The following is a 16,926-nucleotide window of genomic DNA, read 5'->3' as shown; positions in this document are numbered from 1 at the left end:
CCAGCACCGATCCTTGTGGCACTCCACTGGTCACAGGCCTCCTGCCTGAAAAACAACCCTCCACCACCACCCTCTATCTTCTAACTTCAAGCCAGTTCTGTATCCAAATGGCTAGTTCTCCCTGTATTCCGTGAGATCTAACCTTGCTAACCATGAGATCTAACCCATGGGGAACCTTGTCGATCACCTTAATGAACTCCATATAGATCACGTCTATGCACTGCCCTCATCAATCCTCTTTGTTACTTCTTCAAAAAACTCAACCAAGTTTGTGAGACATGATTTCCATGCACAAAGCTATGTTGACTATCCCTAATTAATCCTTGCCTTTCCAAATACATGTACATCCTGTCTCTCAGGATTCCCTCCAACAACTTGCCCACCACCTTCGTTAGGCTCACTGGTCTGTACTTCCCTGGCTTGTCCTTACCCCCTTTCTTAAATAATCAATACTTAAGGAACAGCAATTATAATTCCAATTGAGGATGGCGAGTGGCTTGGAGGGGAACTTGCAGATGGTGATGTCCCCATGTATCTGCTGCCCTTGTTCTTCTAGATGGAAGTGGTTTAGGTTTAGAATGTGGCGTCTAAGGATCTTTGGTGAATTTCTGCAGTGCACCTTGTAAATGGTACACATTGCTGCTACTGAGCAACGATGGTGGAGGGAGTGGATGCTTGGGAATGTCAAATCGAGTGGGCTGCTTTGTCCTGGATGGTGGTGTCAAGCTTCTTGGTTGCTGTTGGTGAGCTTTTCAAATGCTGGAATTCCCTCCCTCAGGGCATTGAGAGTCATGCGGACTGCAGCGGTTCAAGAAAACAGCTCATCACCGCCTTCTCAAGGGCAACTCGGGACAGAATAAAATTGCTGGCCAGCCCACATTTCAAATTAATAATAAAATCCGAAGCTGGGTTCTGGTTGATATAGGATGTATATGCTTGTAATAAAAACTGAGCAAACCCCAACCCTCTGGGTTACAGAGTTCCAAAGATTCACAACCCTCAGAGTGAAGACCTTCTCCTCATCACAGTCTCAAATATCCCAGAAATAAGACAGCATGGAGAATGGCTCCAGTTCTGTTTTTCACTAACTGGTTACCTACAATCTAATCTTTTGGACCAAAAATGACAAGTTTAAGTATTACTTAAAAGGTGGAAAGCTAGGAACAGTGATGGTGCCAAAAGACTTAAGGGTTTGATGACTTAAATGCAGTAATCAGGTAAAAATTAATCATTAAGGCTAAAGGAAAGATAGCCTTCCTAAGTAGAAGACTAGATTATAAAGGAAAGGATGTGTTATCATAGCGGTGCAATGCCCCAGTTAAATCAATGCGAGTTAACTGTATACAGCTCTGGATACTGCACCTTAGCTTCAGTATATTGGCCTCAGGAGGAGGGGTCTTGTAGACTCACTAGAATGTGACCAAGGTTCTGATGGTTAGATTACGAGAAAAAAGAAATCCGTAAACCAGGCTTGTGTTCTTTGAAGTGTAAAATAACTACAACACACTGAGCAGCAGCTTTCCTGTTCTGAAGCGGTACTGTTTGTATGGCATTGTTTAATAATACAGTTAAAACAGAGGGTTTCTATTTCTGAAATGCAATTGTTAGAAGTGTTTACAGACATTTTTCTCAGTAACATCTTGGCAGTTTTAGCGGCATTCAGTAAAGCAAGACGCTTTTTCAATCAACAGTTCAAACAATCATGAGCCAGCCAACACTGATCATCTGAACCGCGTGTTAAGGATTTGGTGCTGTGTTTAGCAAAGCTGGAAGGTTGAGGCGCCAAGGGCAGAGACGCTAGTAACAGAGGCGATTTAAGTCTGAGATAGTGTTTGCTTGCAGCAAGGTAATGGGAATCGACAACACAATATGGCAAGATATACTCTATTAAACTTATAACAAAGAACACATAAAAACACAACAATGTTCATGCACAGCAACAAAATTCAGTGTACACAGGTAAACATTTTGTTTTTTGCAAACTAGAAAGAATTTGGCCTCCCTTCCTGACCTAGTAATGGGGTCCCTCAAGCCTGTCCACCATTTCATACATCTGTGGGTGATCTTTGACCTCAGCTCCACTCTTCCACCAATCCCCCCAGCCTCTCAGTTCCTTCAAACCCACACCCCCACCTGAATATTCCCATAAAAACTGAGCAAACCCCAACCGTCTGAGCTAGAGTGTTCCAAAGATTCATAGCTCTGAGTGAAGACATTTCTCTTCGTCATAGTCCCAAATGGGCGACCAATTATGCTGCGCCTGGCCATGTTCTACGCTCATCAGTCAGGAGGCAGCAGTTGACACAGGATCTTGTATGGTTCAACAATGCCTTACATTCCAGAGAACACAGCCCCAATTTACACAACCTCTCACAGAATCATACAACATACAAGAGTCCTTTTGACCCATCGATTCTACACTGCCAAAAATATACTACTGCCTGCACTAGCCCCACTTTCCTGCACTGGGCCCATAGCCTTGAATGTTATGACACTTCAAGTGCTCATCCAAGTGGTTTTTAAAGATTTCCTACCTCTCCTACCCTCCCAGGCAGTGCATTCCAGAGCCCCACCACCCTTTAAGTGAAAACATTTTTTCTCAAATCCCTTCTAAACCTTTCACTTTGAGGTTATAACCCCTTGTTCTTGACCCTTTCCTTAAAGGGAACAGCTACTTTCTGCTCACTGTGTACATACAGGACAATGTGGGAAGGGGCCTTTGTAGTGCAATGGTAGTGTCCCTACCCTTGGACCAGGAGGCTCATGGTTCAAGTCCCACCGTTCCAGAGGTGTGTAAATACATCACCTGTACAAGTCGATTAGAAATACTGATTAAAATAAAAAAAGGACAATGTAGGGTAGGGTAGGGTAGGGGGGGTTGGGTGGGTGGGTCGGGGTGGGGTCCTCTTGTGATGCAGTCCCTACCCCTGGACCGAAAGGCCAGAGTTCAACTCCCACCTGCTCCAGCTGTGTGTAATGACATCTCTGAACAGGGTGATAAGAAAAATAAATTTTAATTTTTAAAAAAATTAACTTAAGACAATATAAGAGGACGGCAGTGGTAGTGTTCCTGTTGGTGGGCTATCATAGTTCCCTGGTTCAAGTCCCACCTGCTCCAGGGGTGTATAACAATATCTCTGAATAGATTGATTTGAAAATATCTCGGACAACATAGGTATCATCCCAGCCAATACTCCAGTGTGAACACTGGCTGCAAGCGAGGTATATCCTTCCCCCTAGGTACAGAGACTGAAGCAAGACCAAAGGTGCAGCCAAATCATCCATAATGTTCCTCACATCATCAGTCATTGCTGGGTCAGGCATGATCATTTGGGTCAGTACGGCTGATGGGAAGCATGCAATTCTCCCAATTCTTTGTGTGTGTTCTCATTACAGCAGCTCAGAAAATGGGCGGGGTGGGGGGGTGGGGCAGCCTGCATTGTGCTACAGAGCATTCAGAGACGGGGAAAAGGCAAGGGACTACAGACAAAGTGCAGGGGCAGGTAAAGAGAGTCCACTGGAGGAGGGGGACCGGAAACCAGGACCTCATGGTGAGACAGGTAGTGGTGTGGTGTGGGGCCGGGCTACGGTGGGGACAGAGGAATCATGTTGGAGGAGAACTGGGCCAGTGAGTGGGGAAATCAACTGCAGGTGAAACTAGAAGACAGACTGTCGGGGGGAGGGATGCCGTCTTGGAACGTTGAGATGCTGCCAATCTGTTGCACTTGGCCTCGTGACCACTAGGTTCAGCAGTTCTCCGATGACTAAGCAGCAAGACGCCAGGCACAACCCATTAATCCTGAAGAAACTGGTCTGTGTAACTGAATGGTCACATCACTTAATTCCCTCATCCTAAATAACATTGGCCTGTCTAATGGAAAGAGAGATTAATGAAGCATGGTGATGGAGAGATAGATACACAAAACTGGGACAGCCACCAGCTAATTAACCATAACATTAATGGACTTGGCTCACCTTTTGTATCTATTCTGAAGGGGAAAGGAACAGTTGAGTTTACATGAAGTTGGAATCGGCCAAGGTTTAACGATGATTTTGTCTTGTCTCCTTCCAACAGAGTAAGCTCAATTTGCCAAAAAGGATGAAAGCTTTGTTATTGCTTTCCAGCTGTTGCTTTCATTTATGCAAATACATCAAGCACACGAACAGGAATACAAGGCCACAAATTGATTGTACATATCACTTATCATCAGGAAACCGTAAAATGGCTGTTCTTCAGTCAGGGGAGTGGTGAGAACATCAGGCAGTGAAGGTTTGTGGGGTGTAGACGTGGTATGGAGAACAGCACATTATATTGATTGGGCTTCAGGCTAACAACCAGCACCTTCACCAGCAGCCTGTGCTCAAGAAGGTCATGGAAAGATATCCGGGGCAGAAGTGTTTAGATTTATCGTAGACTCTTCAATCTTTGAATTAGAGGGCTGTAGTTTAAGGCTCACTCTGAGAATGAGTGCTGCGGGAGATGTGGAAACTAAAAAAAACTCCGTGACAGAATTTGAAGGACTGCAGGAGGTCCCTGATGTCCTAGTCAACATTAACCTTCAAATGTCACCAGATTATTTGCTTGCACACCTCATCGCTGATTGGAGAACATATGCATGCAAAATGGCTGCATCTCTTCACCCATCCACCTTCTCCCCCACCCCCCATCCCAATACACACAAAATTCTAACACACAGGGAGGCCATTTAGTCCATTCCCAGAGAGATATCCCTTAGTACCAATGCCTTTCTCTGTATTTGCAGTTTCAATCTTTTATACAAATGTAGCAAGTTTCCCTTGTAGCAACTGTTCAGGACTCCACTTCCACATCTATTCTGGTCAAGAACTCCATGACCCTTTTAACCCCCTCTAAAAATAATTCTTCTGCCATTTCTTGGTGGTGGTCCCATATTCAGGTCATGGAGTCACAGACTTACCAATTATTGAAAAACATTCCCTCCCCCAACAATTGTCTGATCGACACACGTTATGATCCCAAAAATGTTTATCAGATTGCCTCTTCACCCTCTCTGCTCTAATGAGAATTATTGTAGTTACTCATCATAATTGAACCCAATGAGCGTTTAGTCTCATTAACTTTTCTATTTTTTTTTCTCTACTGATCATGATTTTAAATTCCTTTCTTTAGCCTCTTGATTTTCTACTATTCTCGAGATGTTCTTGCATCATCTATGTGAAGACATATTTGTTCAAAATCTTTGTCATCCCCTTGTTTGCCATTATTAATTTCCCAGTCTTAAACTCTAAAAAGACCTACACTTACTTTAGCTACTCTCTTCCTTTTTTATAATTGTAGAAGAAGTATTTATGGTCTGTTTTGCTAGTTCTCGTTCATACTCGAATTTCTCCATGTTTTAAAGTAATTTTTTGCCAGTTTCTAAATTGTGCCCAATCTTCTTGGCTACCACTAATCTTTGCAGCATTGTTTCTTTCTTTTTTCCTACAATTAGATGTCATTCGCAACTTGCTTAGTTAGTCACCGATTATGCATCCCCAACTTAAGTATGCTTTTATTTCAATGGAACGTGTCTTTGTTGAGAGTTATGAAAAATCTTCTTAAATGTCTGCCATTGCTTCATCAACTTACCTTTTAAGATGTTTTCCCACTCTACCTTAGCCAAATATATCTGCATATCCTTATAATTGCTTTAGTAAAAGTTTAAGACTAATTTTAGATTCAAATCTTTCATCTTAAACTGAATGTGAAATTCTACCATATTATGTCTACTTCCCTATCCCCGATTTCCTTCTTAAAGTTATAGTGATCTATCTAAAGGCATATTTTTCTGCTCATTTCTTCAGCTCGTGTTCTTGAGTTTCTACTTCAGTCGCTCATAGAGGTTCCGATTCACAACTACAATGAACAGTCTAACTATGGATAAGTTCACTTGAGATGGCTTCTAGTTGCTGCAGCCATTCAGTCTCGAGATTCTAGTTCCTCTGCCATCACTGTCAAAATAAAAACACTGGTTTTGCCTTAGCTATGGTTTTAGTCCTGGGCCTTGGGTGACCCCTGCCCTATATTAAAGTATATTCAAAGTATTGGTTCCAATTTCACCCCCAAGAGACACCATTCTACCTCATAGGAGACCATTCAGCATTTCAAACCCCTTCACCACCACAGCAGCTGGAGGAATTTAAATTCAATTTCTTAACAAGCCATTGCTGATCTGACCTCAATTCTAGTTACTCCTTCAACCATTGCACTTAGGGGTGAGACAAGATAATTTAACCCAGTTTAATCCAGTGAGGTCTCCTCCAGCACTTATTTTTATTCTTTACACGCAGGATTGTCATTTCTACAGCTAGCATTTGGCCTTGAGCAGCAACCTCTTGAGTTGCATCTCTAGGGCAGTTGAATGCTAGAGGCATTTCAGAGGGTAGTTAAAAATCAATCACGCTGCTGTGAATTTAGAGTCACATATTGACCAGATCAGACCAGGTAAGAACAGCAGATAACTTTTACTCTTTTGCAGATTGCTTTCACTTAAAAGGACATTAGTGAACCAGATGAATCTAACCATCACATGTCTGATGACCAGTTTTCAATTCCAGACCATTTTATTGTATCCAGAAGTGTTCTTACACACACACAAACACACACTATTGTTTCTCCTGCATCACCAAATGTTCTTTTTTAAAATCTATTAACACTATCAGTAAATTACTTGTGTTTTCCAGTTGATTAATTTACGTTGAGGGTAATAGAAGCTATCAAAACACAAACACACACACACACTTAAATGAATTAAACTCCATTACCTGCTACGTTGAGGTTTGAACTCATGCCCCTAGAGTCCCATTAGCCTGGGCCTCTGGATTATTAGTCTAGTGATATTACACTTGTACAGTCTCCCCCTAAAATCTCAGCAAAATATCACTTACAGTCTCACAGTGGGCAGGAGTGGTGTGGAAAGGTAGAAATGGTTAAATGATTAAATTCTTTCCTTACTGAGTTCAGCAATGCTTCCCACACGGGTGACCAATAAGGACTGTTCAATAGCTCGGAGCTCGGACTGACTATACATTGGTGTTCCTTCAGACTTGCACATCTCTTTGCTCAAGTTCAGGCTCTCAGGCAGGCTCAGGATTCCTGGAGGAAAACCAAGATGAGAAAATCTTAAACACAGAGCACTGACTCGTCAGTTAGAAACAGACCATTTTAAGAAAGTGTTAATATAGTGTATGGAAGAACAAGCTTCACAAAAAAATTCAACATTTCTCTATGAAGTCAGCATCTGCTTATTGCCTGTGTTTACAGAGATAATAGAATTTTAGCCAATGCCTACTGTAGCACTGAATTGCCCTTTTACCACATCATGAAACCAGCTGCTTTGTCAGAGGCAGATTGTGTTCAGTCTACTGCCTGCTTTTCATCTCCGTGTCCCATTGTGAAGAACCTTCCCAAGCAAGACTGACTAATTGGCTTTGCTTTAAGGGATTGGAAAGCTGAGAATTGCTACAAGTCCTTTGTGACAAACCCCACCGGTCGAGTGGCAGCCTTGGACAACCACAGCTAGGCTGGTCCTTGCTAAACCAGTTCAGGAAAGGCCAGAGCACCTACACATCACTGGGACCTCAGTACTTACCCATTATGCACTTGTGGAGAAAGACTAACAATGTTGCATATTACTGCGAAATGTCCCCAATATTGATTAAATAGTGGAGTAATCACCCTGAACTTAGCAAATGAAGGAGCGATTGCTTGGCTCCATGAATAAACATGAATAAAAAGTCAAAAAAGTGTTACTCAAGATACACCCCATTGTTGGATAATGGACCAAGAAATGGCATTCAAGCTGTGGTCAAGTGTGGGTACACATGTGTTTGGTGAGGGGGTTTGGGCTTTTCTGGATCACTGTTACATTAGCAATGATGCTGTCACAGGACTGAGAAGTCAAACTATCTTCACTGGACAATAAACCAGTTCAAGCCAGAACATAATTTCCCTTGTTCTCGGTAACTGTCTAAATCCATCTGACAATCCAGTTATTGTCTCCAGCTGTTCTTGGCTTTACCTCACTCAGTTTAATGGGGACTCCTGCTGCTTTCAAACTTAGCAAATATGCACATCATCTCTTTACACTGCCCAGCCTATAAAGCATAGTGATCATGAAGGTTTAAACATTCCTAACAGTATACACACAGGAGCAATGGGGTGGAATGGAGGCAACAATAATCATTTTCACTGAGTTGAGAAATGAGCAGCTCCTGAGGGCCCTGTTTTAGAAAAGTATTGATGTTAGTTCATGGATGATTATCTCGCCAAATTAATTTGCAAAGGCAGATCCCTGCAATAAAGCCTTGAACCCAGTCCCAACTCCAAAATCCTTGGAAATAATGACTTTTTTCATTCAGCTCCAATGGCAGGGAATAACAGTGGCTTTGTATTTATAAAGACACCTTTCAATATGTTTATAGACAATAACTGACGACTGCTGATTATTAATCAGAATGTCAGTGATATTTTTGCTGCATACAGTGTTCCCACTTGTAAACCTCGGACTCTTACACTCTGCCCAAGTCTATGCCCCTGATGTAATCCCACAATCCCAAATAACCTGTGACCCCTCAATGCTCAGATACTGGAAAGCACTGATGAATGTTTGGTCAACTCACCCATCAACATGGTGTGGGAAAATTGCTTCACCACTTGTGAAAAACAATGGACATTTGAAGATGCTGAAGTATAGGTTTGGAAAAGAGCCAAACGATGGCGCCCAATGGAGGAAGATGGCAGGTACACCAAGATGACAACATGCTGAGGCACACAGACAAACTCTAGGGCTACCCCTGCCAGTGAATCAAGAAGAATCTGAAACCAGGACGTTTCAGGAATTTTCTCAATACTTTTTGACGTTGTCCAAATGTCCAAGCACAATTTAACCCTCTATTCTTATTGAACTGAGTTTCTCTTCCTATCTGGAAACAGAGCCAAATAAATTTTTAGGATCACACCATCATATCTCCGCGTTCAAACTTTACAAACAAATAAAATTAATCCCACTATTTCCTGACTCCTCATAACTCTCTCTCAATACCAAACTAATCCCACTGCTCCACTCTCTCCCTGCAACCCAGTATCAAACTAAACACACTGTCCATTCTCTACATCAAGAAATGCATTCTCCTATTTAACTGCTCCAGAGTTTAAACTGTTTCACATTCACAAAGGTAAAAACAATGACTGCAGATGCTGGAAACCAGATTCTGGATTAGTGGTGCTGGAAGACCACAGCAGTTCAGGCAGCATCCAAGGAGCTTCGAAATCGACGTTTCGGGCAAAAGCCCTTCATCAGGAATAAAGGCAGTGAGCCTGGAGCGTGGAGAGATAAGCTAGAGGAGGGTGGGAGTGGGGAGAAAGTAACATAGAGTACAATGGGTGAGTGGGGGAGGGGATGAAGGTGATAGGTCAGGGAGGAGAGGGTGGAGTGGATAGGTGGAAAAGGAGATAGGCAGATAGGACAAGTCCGGACAAGTCATGGGCCCAGTGCTGAGCTGGAAGTTTACAACTAGGGTGAGGTGGGGGAAATGAGGAAACTGTTGAAGTCCACATTGATGCCCTGGGGTTGAAGTGTTCCGAGGCGGAAGATGAGGAGTTCTTCCTCCAGGCATCTGGTGGTGAGGGAGTGGCGGTGAAGGAGGCCCAGGACCTCCATGTCCTCGGCAGAGTGGGAGGGGGAGTTGAAATGTTGGGCCACGGGGCGGTGTGGTTGATTGGTGCGGGTGTCCCGGAGATGTTCCCTAAAGCGCTCTGCTAGGAGGCGCCCAGTCTCCCCAATGTAGAGGAGACCGCATCGGGAGCAACGGATACAATAAATGATATTAGTGGACGTGCAAGTAAAACTTTGATGGATGTGGAAGGCTCCTTTAGGGCCTTCGATAGAGGTGAGGGAGGAGGTGTGGGCGCAGGTTTTACAGTTCCTGCGGTGGCAGGGGTAAGTGCCAGGATGGGAGGGTGGGTTGTAGGGGGGCATGGACCTGACCAGGTAGTCACGGAGGGAGCGGCCTTTGCGGAAGGCAGAAAGGGGTGGGGGAGGGAAATATATCCCTGGTGGTGGGGTCTGTTTGGAGGTGGCGGAAATGTCGGCGGATGATTTGGTTTGTGCGAAGATTGGTAGGGTGGAAGGTGAGCACCAGGGCCGTTCTGTCCTTGTTACGGTTGGAGGGGTGGGGTCTGACGGTGGAGATGCGGGATGTGGACGAGATGCATTGGAGGGCATCTTTAACCACGTGGGAAGGGAAATTGCGGTCTCTAAAGAAGGAGGCCATCTGGTGTGTTCTCTGGTGGAACTGGTCCTCCTGGGAGCAGATCCGGCGGAGGCGGAGCAATTGGGAATACGGGATGGCATTTTTGCAAGAGGTAGGGTGGGAAGAGGTGTAATCCAGGTAGCTGTGGGACTCGGTGGGTTTGTAAAAAATGTCAGTGTCAAGTCGGTCGTCATTAATGGAGATGGAGAGGTCTAGGAGGGGAGGGAGGTGTCAGAGATGAATCTGTCTACATCCCACACCTCCACCCTCAGACTCCACCCCTCCAACCGTAACAAGGTCAGAACGCCCCTGGTGCTCACCTTCCACCCTACCAATCTTCGCACAAACCAAATCATCCGCCGACATTTCCGCCACCTCCAAACAGACCCCACCACCAGGGATATATTTCCCTCCCCCACCCCTTTCCGCCTTCCGCAAAGGCCGCTCCCTCCGTGACTACCTGGTCAGGTCCACGCCCCCCTACAACCCACCCTCCCATCCTGGCACCTACCCCTGCCACCGCAGGAACTGTAAAACCTGCGCCCACACCTCCTCCCTCACCTCTATCGAAGGCCCTAAAGGAGCCTTCCACATTCATCAAAGTTTTACTTGCACATCCACTAATATCATTTATTGTATTCGTTGCTCCCGATGCGGTCTCCTCCACATTGGGGAGACTGGGCGCCTCCTAGCAGAGCGCTTCAGGGAACATCTCCGGGACACCCGCACCAATCAACCACACCGCCCCGTGGCCCAACATTTCAACTCCCCCTCCCACTCTGCCGAGGACATGGAAGTCCTGGGCCTCCTTCACCGCCGCTCCCTCACCACCAGACGCCTGGAGGAAGAACGCCTCATCTTCCGCCTCGGAACATTTCATCCCCAGGGCATCAATGTGGACTTCAACAGTTTCCTCATTTCCGCTTCCCCACCTCACCCTAGTTGTAAACTTCCAGCTCAGCACTGTCCCCATGACTTGTCCGGACTTGTCCTACCTGCCTACCTCCTTTTCCACCTATCCACTCCACCCTCTCCTCCCTGACCTATCACCTTCATCCCCTCCCCCACTCACCCATTGTACTCTATGCTACTTTCTCCCCACCCCCACCCTCCTCTAGCTTATCTCTCCACGCTTCAGGCTCACTGCCTTTATTCCTGATGAAGGGCTTTTGCCCGAAAAGTCAATTTCGCTGCTCCTTGGATGCTGCCTGAACTGCTGTGCTCTTCCAGCACCACTGATCCAGAAAGCATTTTACAGCCCATTAAGAGCATCTGAAGTGGAGTCACTGTTGTAACAAATGTATGCACTTCCTTTTAACTTTATCAGTTATGAATTCTGATGAGGATGAGGACTGATCACATCTGAATGTGCCTATATCAGCTGACTGCACTTCATCCCCGGGCTATTTTTGATTCTCCCTGTGTTATCATCAGACATTGACTAGCGTTCAATGTAATGTAATGTTACACAGCTGCATTGTTTCCAGTAACTTGTGCTGATTCATCAATGAGCTTTTAATGCTTAGGTAATAGATGTTGATGCCTCATTCCTAAGGTTGTTATAGGTCAGTGAGAGGTATATAGCAGAGGAAAGATGCCTTGTTTAGTGGTATCTATGTTCTGTTACACAATGAATAATCCAAATGAGTTCAAATCCCACTGTGATCATGAAAATCTTAATTTGGTTACAGAAAAATCTGGAGAGATTCTGTTAGCATTTCAAATGGAAGGTCACTGAACTGAAATGTTAACTCTGTTCCTCTCTCCACAGATTCTGCCAGATGTGCTGAGTATTTTCATTATGGATTGTACAAATGTCCAACCCCTACAAGATTCAGATTCCTGAGAAGAATCTGGATTTTGGCCAAAGCTGTCCAATAGTCATAAGTTCCCAGTTTGGTTATTGATGATGCTTCAGGAAAATAAACCCACACTTCTCAGTGCTGAGCATCATCTGCCCTGTGTCTGCCCATCCCACCAACCTGCCTGTGTCCTCCTGCAATCCATCACTGTCCTCTGCACCCTACATACTACTTATAATTTTAGTGTCATCCTGGAAATTTTGAAATTGTGCCCAGTCCTCTCAAATCTAGGTCATCAATTTCAATCAAGGAAGGCAGGTCAGGTCTTGGGAGATCTCCCAAGACCTGACCTGCCTTCCTTGATTGAAATACAAAGCCATTGTTATTCCCTGTCATTGGAGCTGAATGAAAAATGTCACTATTTCCACTGTGTACTTTCATCCAGTCCTAAAAACACAATTGTTCACTACTGCTCTATCTCCTATCACCCAACCAACCTTGTATCTGTTCCGCTGCTATCCCATTGGTTCTATGACTTGGCACCTTATCAAAGCGAAGGATCAATTTCAGATTCTGATATGGCGGTGAGCTACTTGTTGCCCATCGTGGAGGTTTCCTGTGAAACTGCATGAACGGTTTGGGGAAAATTTCCACAAGGGCTACATTCCGCACCTCCACCCTCAGACCCCACCCCTCCAACCGTAACAAGGTCAGAATGCCCCTGGTGCTCACCTTCCAACCTACCAACCTTCGCATAAACCAAATCATCCGCCGACATTTCCGCCACCTCCAAAAAGACCCCACCACCAGGGATATATTTCCCTCCCCCACCCCTTTCCGCCTTCCGCAAAGGCCGTTCCCTCCGTGACTACCTGGTCAGGTCCACACCCCCCTACAACCCACCCTCCCATCCTGGCACTTTCCCCTGCCATTGCAGGAACCGTAAAACCTGCGCCCACACCTCCTCCCTCACCTCTATCCAAGGCCCTAAAGGAGCCTTCCACATCCATCAAAGTTTTACTTGCACATCCACTAATATCATTTATTGTATCCGTTGCTCCCGATGCGGTCTCCTCTACATTGGGGAGACTGGGCGCCTCCTAGCATAGCGCTTTAGGGAACATCTCTGGGACACCCGCACCAATCAACCACACCGCCCCGTGGCCCAACATTTCAACTCCCCCTCCCACTCTGCCGAGGACATGGAGGTCCTGGGCCTCCTTCACCGCCGCTCCCTCACCACCAGACGCCTCGAGGAAGAACACCTCATCTTCCGCCTCGGAACACTTCAACCCCAGGGCATCAGTGTGGACTTCAACAGTTTCCTCATTTCCCCCACCTCACCCTAGTTGTAAACCTCCAGCCCAGCACTGTCCCCATGACTTGTCCGGACTTGTCCTACCTGCCTATCTCCATTTCCACCTATCCACTCCACCCTCTCCTCCCTGACCTATCACCTTCATCCCCTCCCCCACTCACCCATTGTACTCTATGCTACTTTCTCCCCACCCCCACCCTCCTCTAGCTTATCTCTCCACGCTTCAGGCTCACTGCCTTTATTCCTGATGAAGGGCTTTTGCCCGAAACGTCGATTTCGAAGCTCCTTGGATGCTGCCTGAACTGCTGTGCTCCTCCAGCACCACTAATCCAGAATCTGGTTTCCAGCATCTGCAGTCATTGTTTTTACCTTGTAAAATGCTTTGGGATGTCCCAAAAATCAGGAAACATATTACGAAAAGGTTTCTTATACAAGGTGTGGATATTGAAAGACATGATGAGTAATTGGTCACAGAAGCTCCTAGTTTATTTTTTACTGGGTGAATAGTAGAATGAACAAAAGCTCTTTAAAGAATATAAAGTTCTTTACTCAGCCTTTACCGCACCTATTAAAATAAATCAAAGATCTTGGATTGTGTGGTTTAACTACAGCCCTGTGCCAAATGAAATAAAAACTCAGTCAACAACATCAAAAAGCCACATTAGATGTGGCTGAGTTTGGGATGGCTGCAGTCTGGATCTCAGCTCTCATCTCCCGGCTTCTCCCAGTGGGTGTGTCCAAGGCTCATGTTGTTTAGTTTGACACTCTGCCAACTCAGATAACTCCAAACTTTCAGCAGGCGTGTGAAGTTGTGCAAAGATGGTTCAGACTCTGGTCAAGAGTTTAAGCTGTTTGGCATTCACAAATGCGGACTCGTGTAATACACAATGCACACAAGAGAGGATTCCAGTTAACTAAGAAAAACTGAAAATGTTGGAAATACTAAAAAGATCAGGCAGCAATTGGAGACAGAAACAAGCTTATGGTACAGGGGATAGGATATCGGCATAGATAGAAAACAGACTGGCTAACAGAAAGCAGGAATAGGCATAAATACCAAGTGATTTGGTTGTGCATGAGCTGCAAAAGACTTGTATGCTGGTACAGCAAGTACTGAGGAAAGGGAAATTGAATACGGAGGTAGGAAGGTTCAAATTCATTGATACACCATATCTGGTGTACAGTGTCCTGAATGATCACCTTACTTAAGGAAGGATACAAATGTGTTGGAGGCACTTCGGAGACAGCTTAGCAGATTAATCCTGAGAATGAGAGTACTGTTTTATGAGGAAAGATTGGCCAAGCCAGACTCCTATTGCTGGAGATTAGAGGAGTAAGAGGTAACTTGATTGAAACATAAAAGCTATGGTGGGGTCTTTACAGGATTGATGCGTGTAGTGATTGTAACAAGATCAGCCACATGGACCTCATAGAATGAGTTCCCTAACTGGGGCTGTTAACCTGGTCCAATCAGGGAGCCCAGGCTGACATATAAACAGGAGGGTAGTTGTACTCTATGTACTGTTTCTTATCTAATTGGACTGTTTGGTATGTATTTGTTATTGTTTTGGGAGGACTGAAAATGGGATTTGAGGTTTGTCCTCATTTCCCTGAAAATTGCTTGAATGGTAGGGTTTGGGGCCTGGCTTTGCCGCCCCTCTCCCTTGTAAATTGCTGTTTCTCCATATCCAACGGTTATTGTTAATTGTTTGTAAACTGCGTATTGTTTAATAAAACTTAAAAAAAACCAGGAGGGTCAGAGACTCTGTTGACTGTGAGAGCTGGCAGAGTCAAGGACTCTCTACATGTAAATAAAGGGTGACTTGTTGACGGGATACTAGCCTCAATGGAGTTATTTCAATATAAAAATGATGTTTCCTCTTATTGGAGATTACAGATTCTAGGGGTCACTTTCAAAATCAGGCGCCTTTCTTAAAGAAGGTTGCGGCTGTTCCTCAACAGGGGGTGAAGCAGATATTTGAATATTCTTTTAAAAGGTAGAGGTGGATAAATTCTTGTTAAACAAGAGGGGTGTGTGAAAAGTCATTGATATAGACAGGAATATCAGATCGGCCATTATCTTATTGAAGAATGGAACAGGCTCAAGAGGCTGAATAGTCTACTCCTGTTTCTTGTTGGATGTAAAATATTCCTCTTTGGGTAATTTCTCACAGGGAGACTACTATCAGGTCTAATTCTCCCCAAAGATTCGATATAGATTAATTAATTCAAACAGACAGCCAATAAATATCTTCAAATCAGGGGCTGCTTAAATAGCTGTTAAGTGTTTAAAAAAAAAACTACAAGACCTACATTTGAGCAAATGACATGAGATGCAGTTAAAATGAATTCACACTGATTCAAGGCTTTGTGACTGCGTCATGTGACAGGGTGGGAGTGGGTTTGGCCAATCACTCCAGGGAACCACATTTAAGAAAAAAATCAGGAGAGGATGAGACGGAATTGGATTTGTTAAAAGCAGCACATTTATTTCTTTGCTGAACAAACCCAGTATTAAAAGATGTTGGATGTCAATGTATTAGAGCCAAAAGACAATTTATGAAAGACTGCCAAAGTCAATTTTAACCCAACTCTGTGCACACCCTCTTTATTGGGGGGGGGGGGGGGGGGTGGAGGAGACATGGAGCAGAATGAGTAGGGGAGAGAAGGAGGAGGAGAAGGGAGTTAAATAAAAGGATATATGGTTTGTTTTATAACTTTATTTGGGGTTGCATTGATTTGCATCCTTTGGAAAGAGGAAGCAAATTAATCTACAGTAGGTCAAACAAATGTCATTTGTTTGCATTCCAACAAAAGGCACAGCAAATGCTGTTCATAGAACAGTCTCTGGAAAGAACTGCATTTCAGTCACTATAAATATAGCATCAAAATAATAGTTTAATTTCAGTGGATTCAGTGCTACGTTTTAAAAAGAAATTCATTCATGGGATGAGGAAGTTGCTGGCTGGGCCAGCATTTATAGCTCACCCTAACTGCCTGGAGGGCAGCATCATAAAGATGTACAGCATGAAAACTGACCCTTCGGTCCAACTCGTCCATGCCAACCAGATATCATAACCTACTCTAGTCCCATTTACCAGCAGTTGGCCCATATCCCTCTAAACCCTTCCTATTCATATACCCATCCAGATGCCTTTTAAATGTTGTAATTGTACCAGCCGCCACCACTTCCTCTGGCAGCTCATTCCATACATGCACCGCCCTCTGAGCGAAAAAGTTGCCCCTTAAGTCCCTTTTATATCTTTCCCCTCTCACCCTAAAAGAGCCAAGCAGACTATACCTATTTATAAAAGGTCCGGAGTCACATGTAGGGAAGACTGGAAAGGATGGCAGTTTCCTCCCATAAAAGGACAGTAGTGAACCAGATGGGTTGTTCCCAATAATCGGCAATCATTTAATAGTCATCAGGAGACTCAAATTCCAGATTTTTATTGAATTTAAACGTCTGTCACCTGCCAGGTTCCTCAGAGCATTACCGGAGTCTCCGAATTAACAGTTCAGTAATATTGCCAC

At 44.5% G+C, this 16,926-nt stretch overlaps 1 protein-coding gene across 1 annotated transcript in view; it reads right to left on the bottom strand.

The window, feature by feature from the left end:
* Positions 1 to 16,926, bottom strand: part of abtb3b (ankyrin repeat and BTB domain containing 3b) — a 142,714-nt gene that overhangs the window by 60,891 nt on the left and 64,897 nt on the right. Inside the window, exon 2 of the mRNA XM_043709855.2 lies at positions 6,974 to 7,114. Coding sequence (XP_043565790.1) covers positions 6,974 to 7,114 — 141 coding nt within the window. The remainder of the gene's footprint in view (positions 1 to 6,973; positions 7,115 to 16,926) is intronic.

This window comes from Chiloscyllium plagiosum, unplaced genomic scaffold, assembly GCF_037043375.1.
Source record: "Chiloscyllium plagiosum isolate Xiang-an unplaced genomic scaffold, Cpla_swu_hap1 HiC_scaffold_19, whole genome shotgun sequence".
NCBI lineage: Eukaryota > Metazoa > Chordata > Chondrichthyes > Orectolobiformes > Hemiscylliidae > Chiloscyllium > Chiloscyllium plagiosum.
The sequence above is the reverse complement of the archived record's forward strand: the minus strand, read 5'-3'. Positions and strand labels throughout refer to the sequence as shown.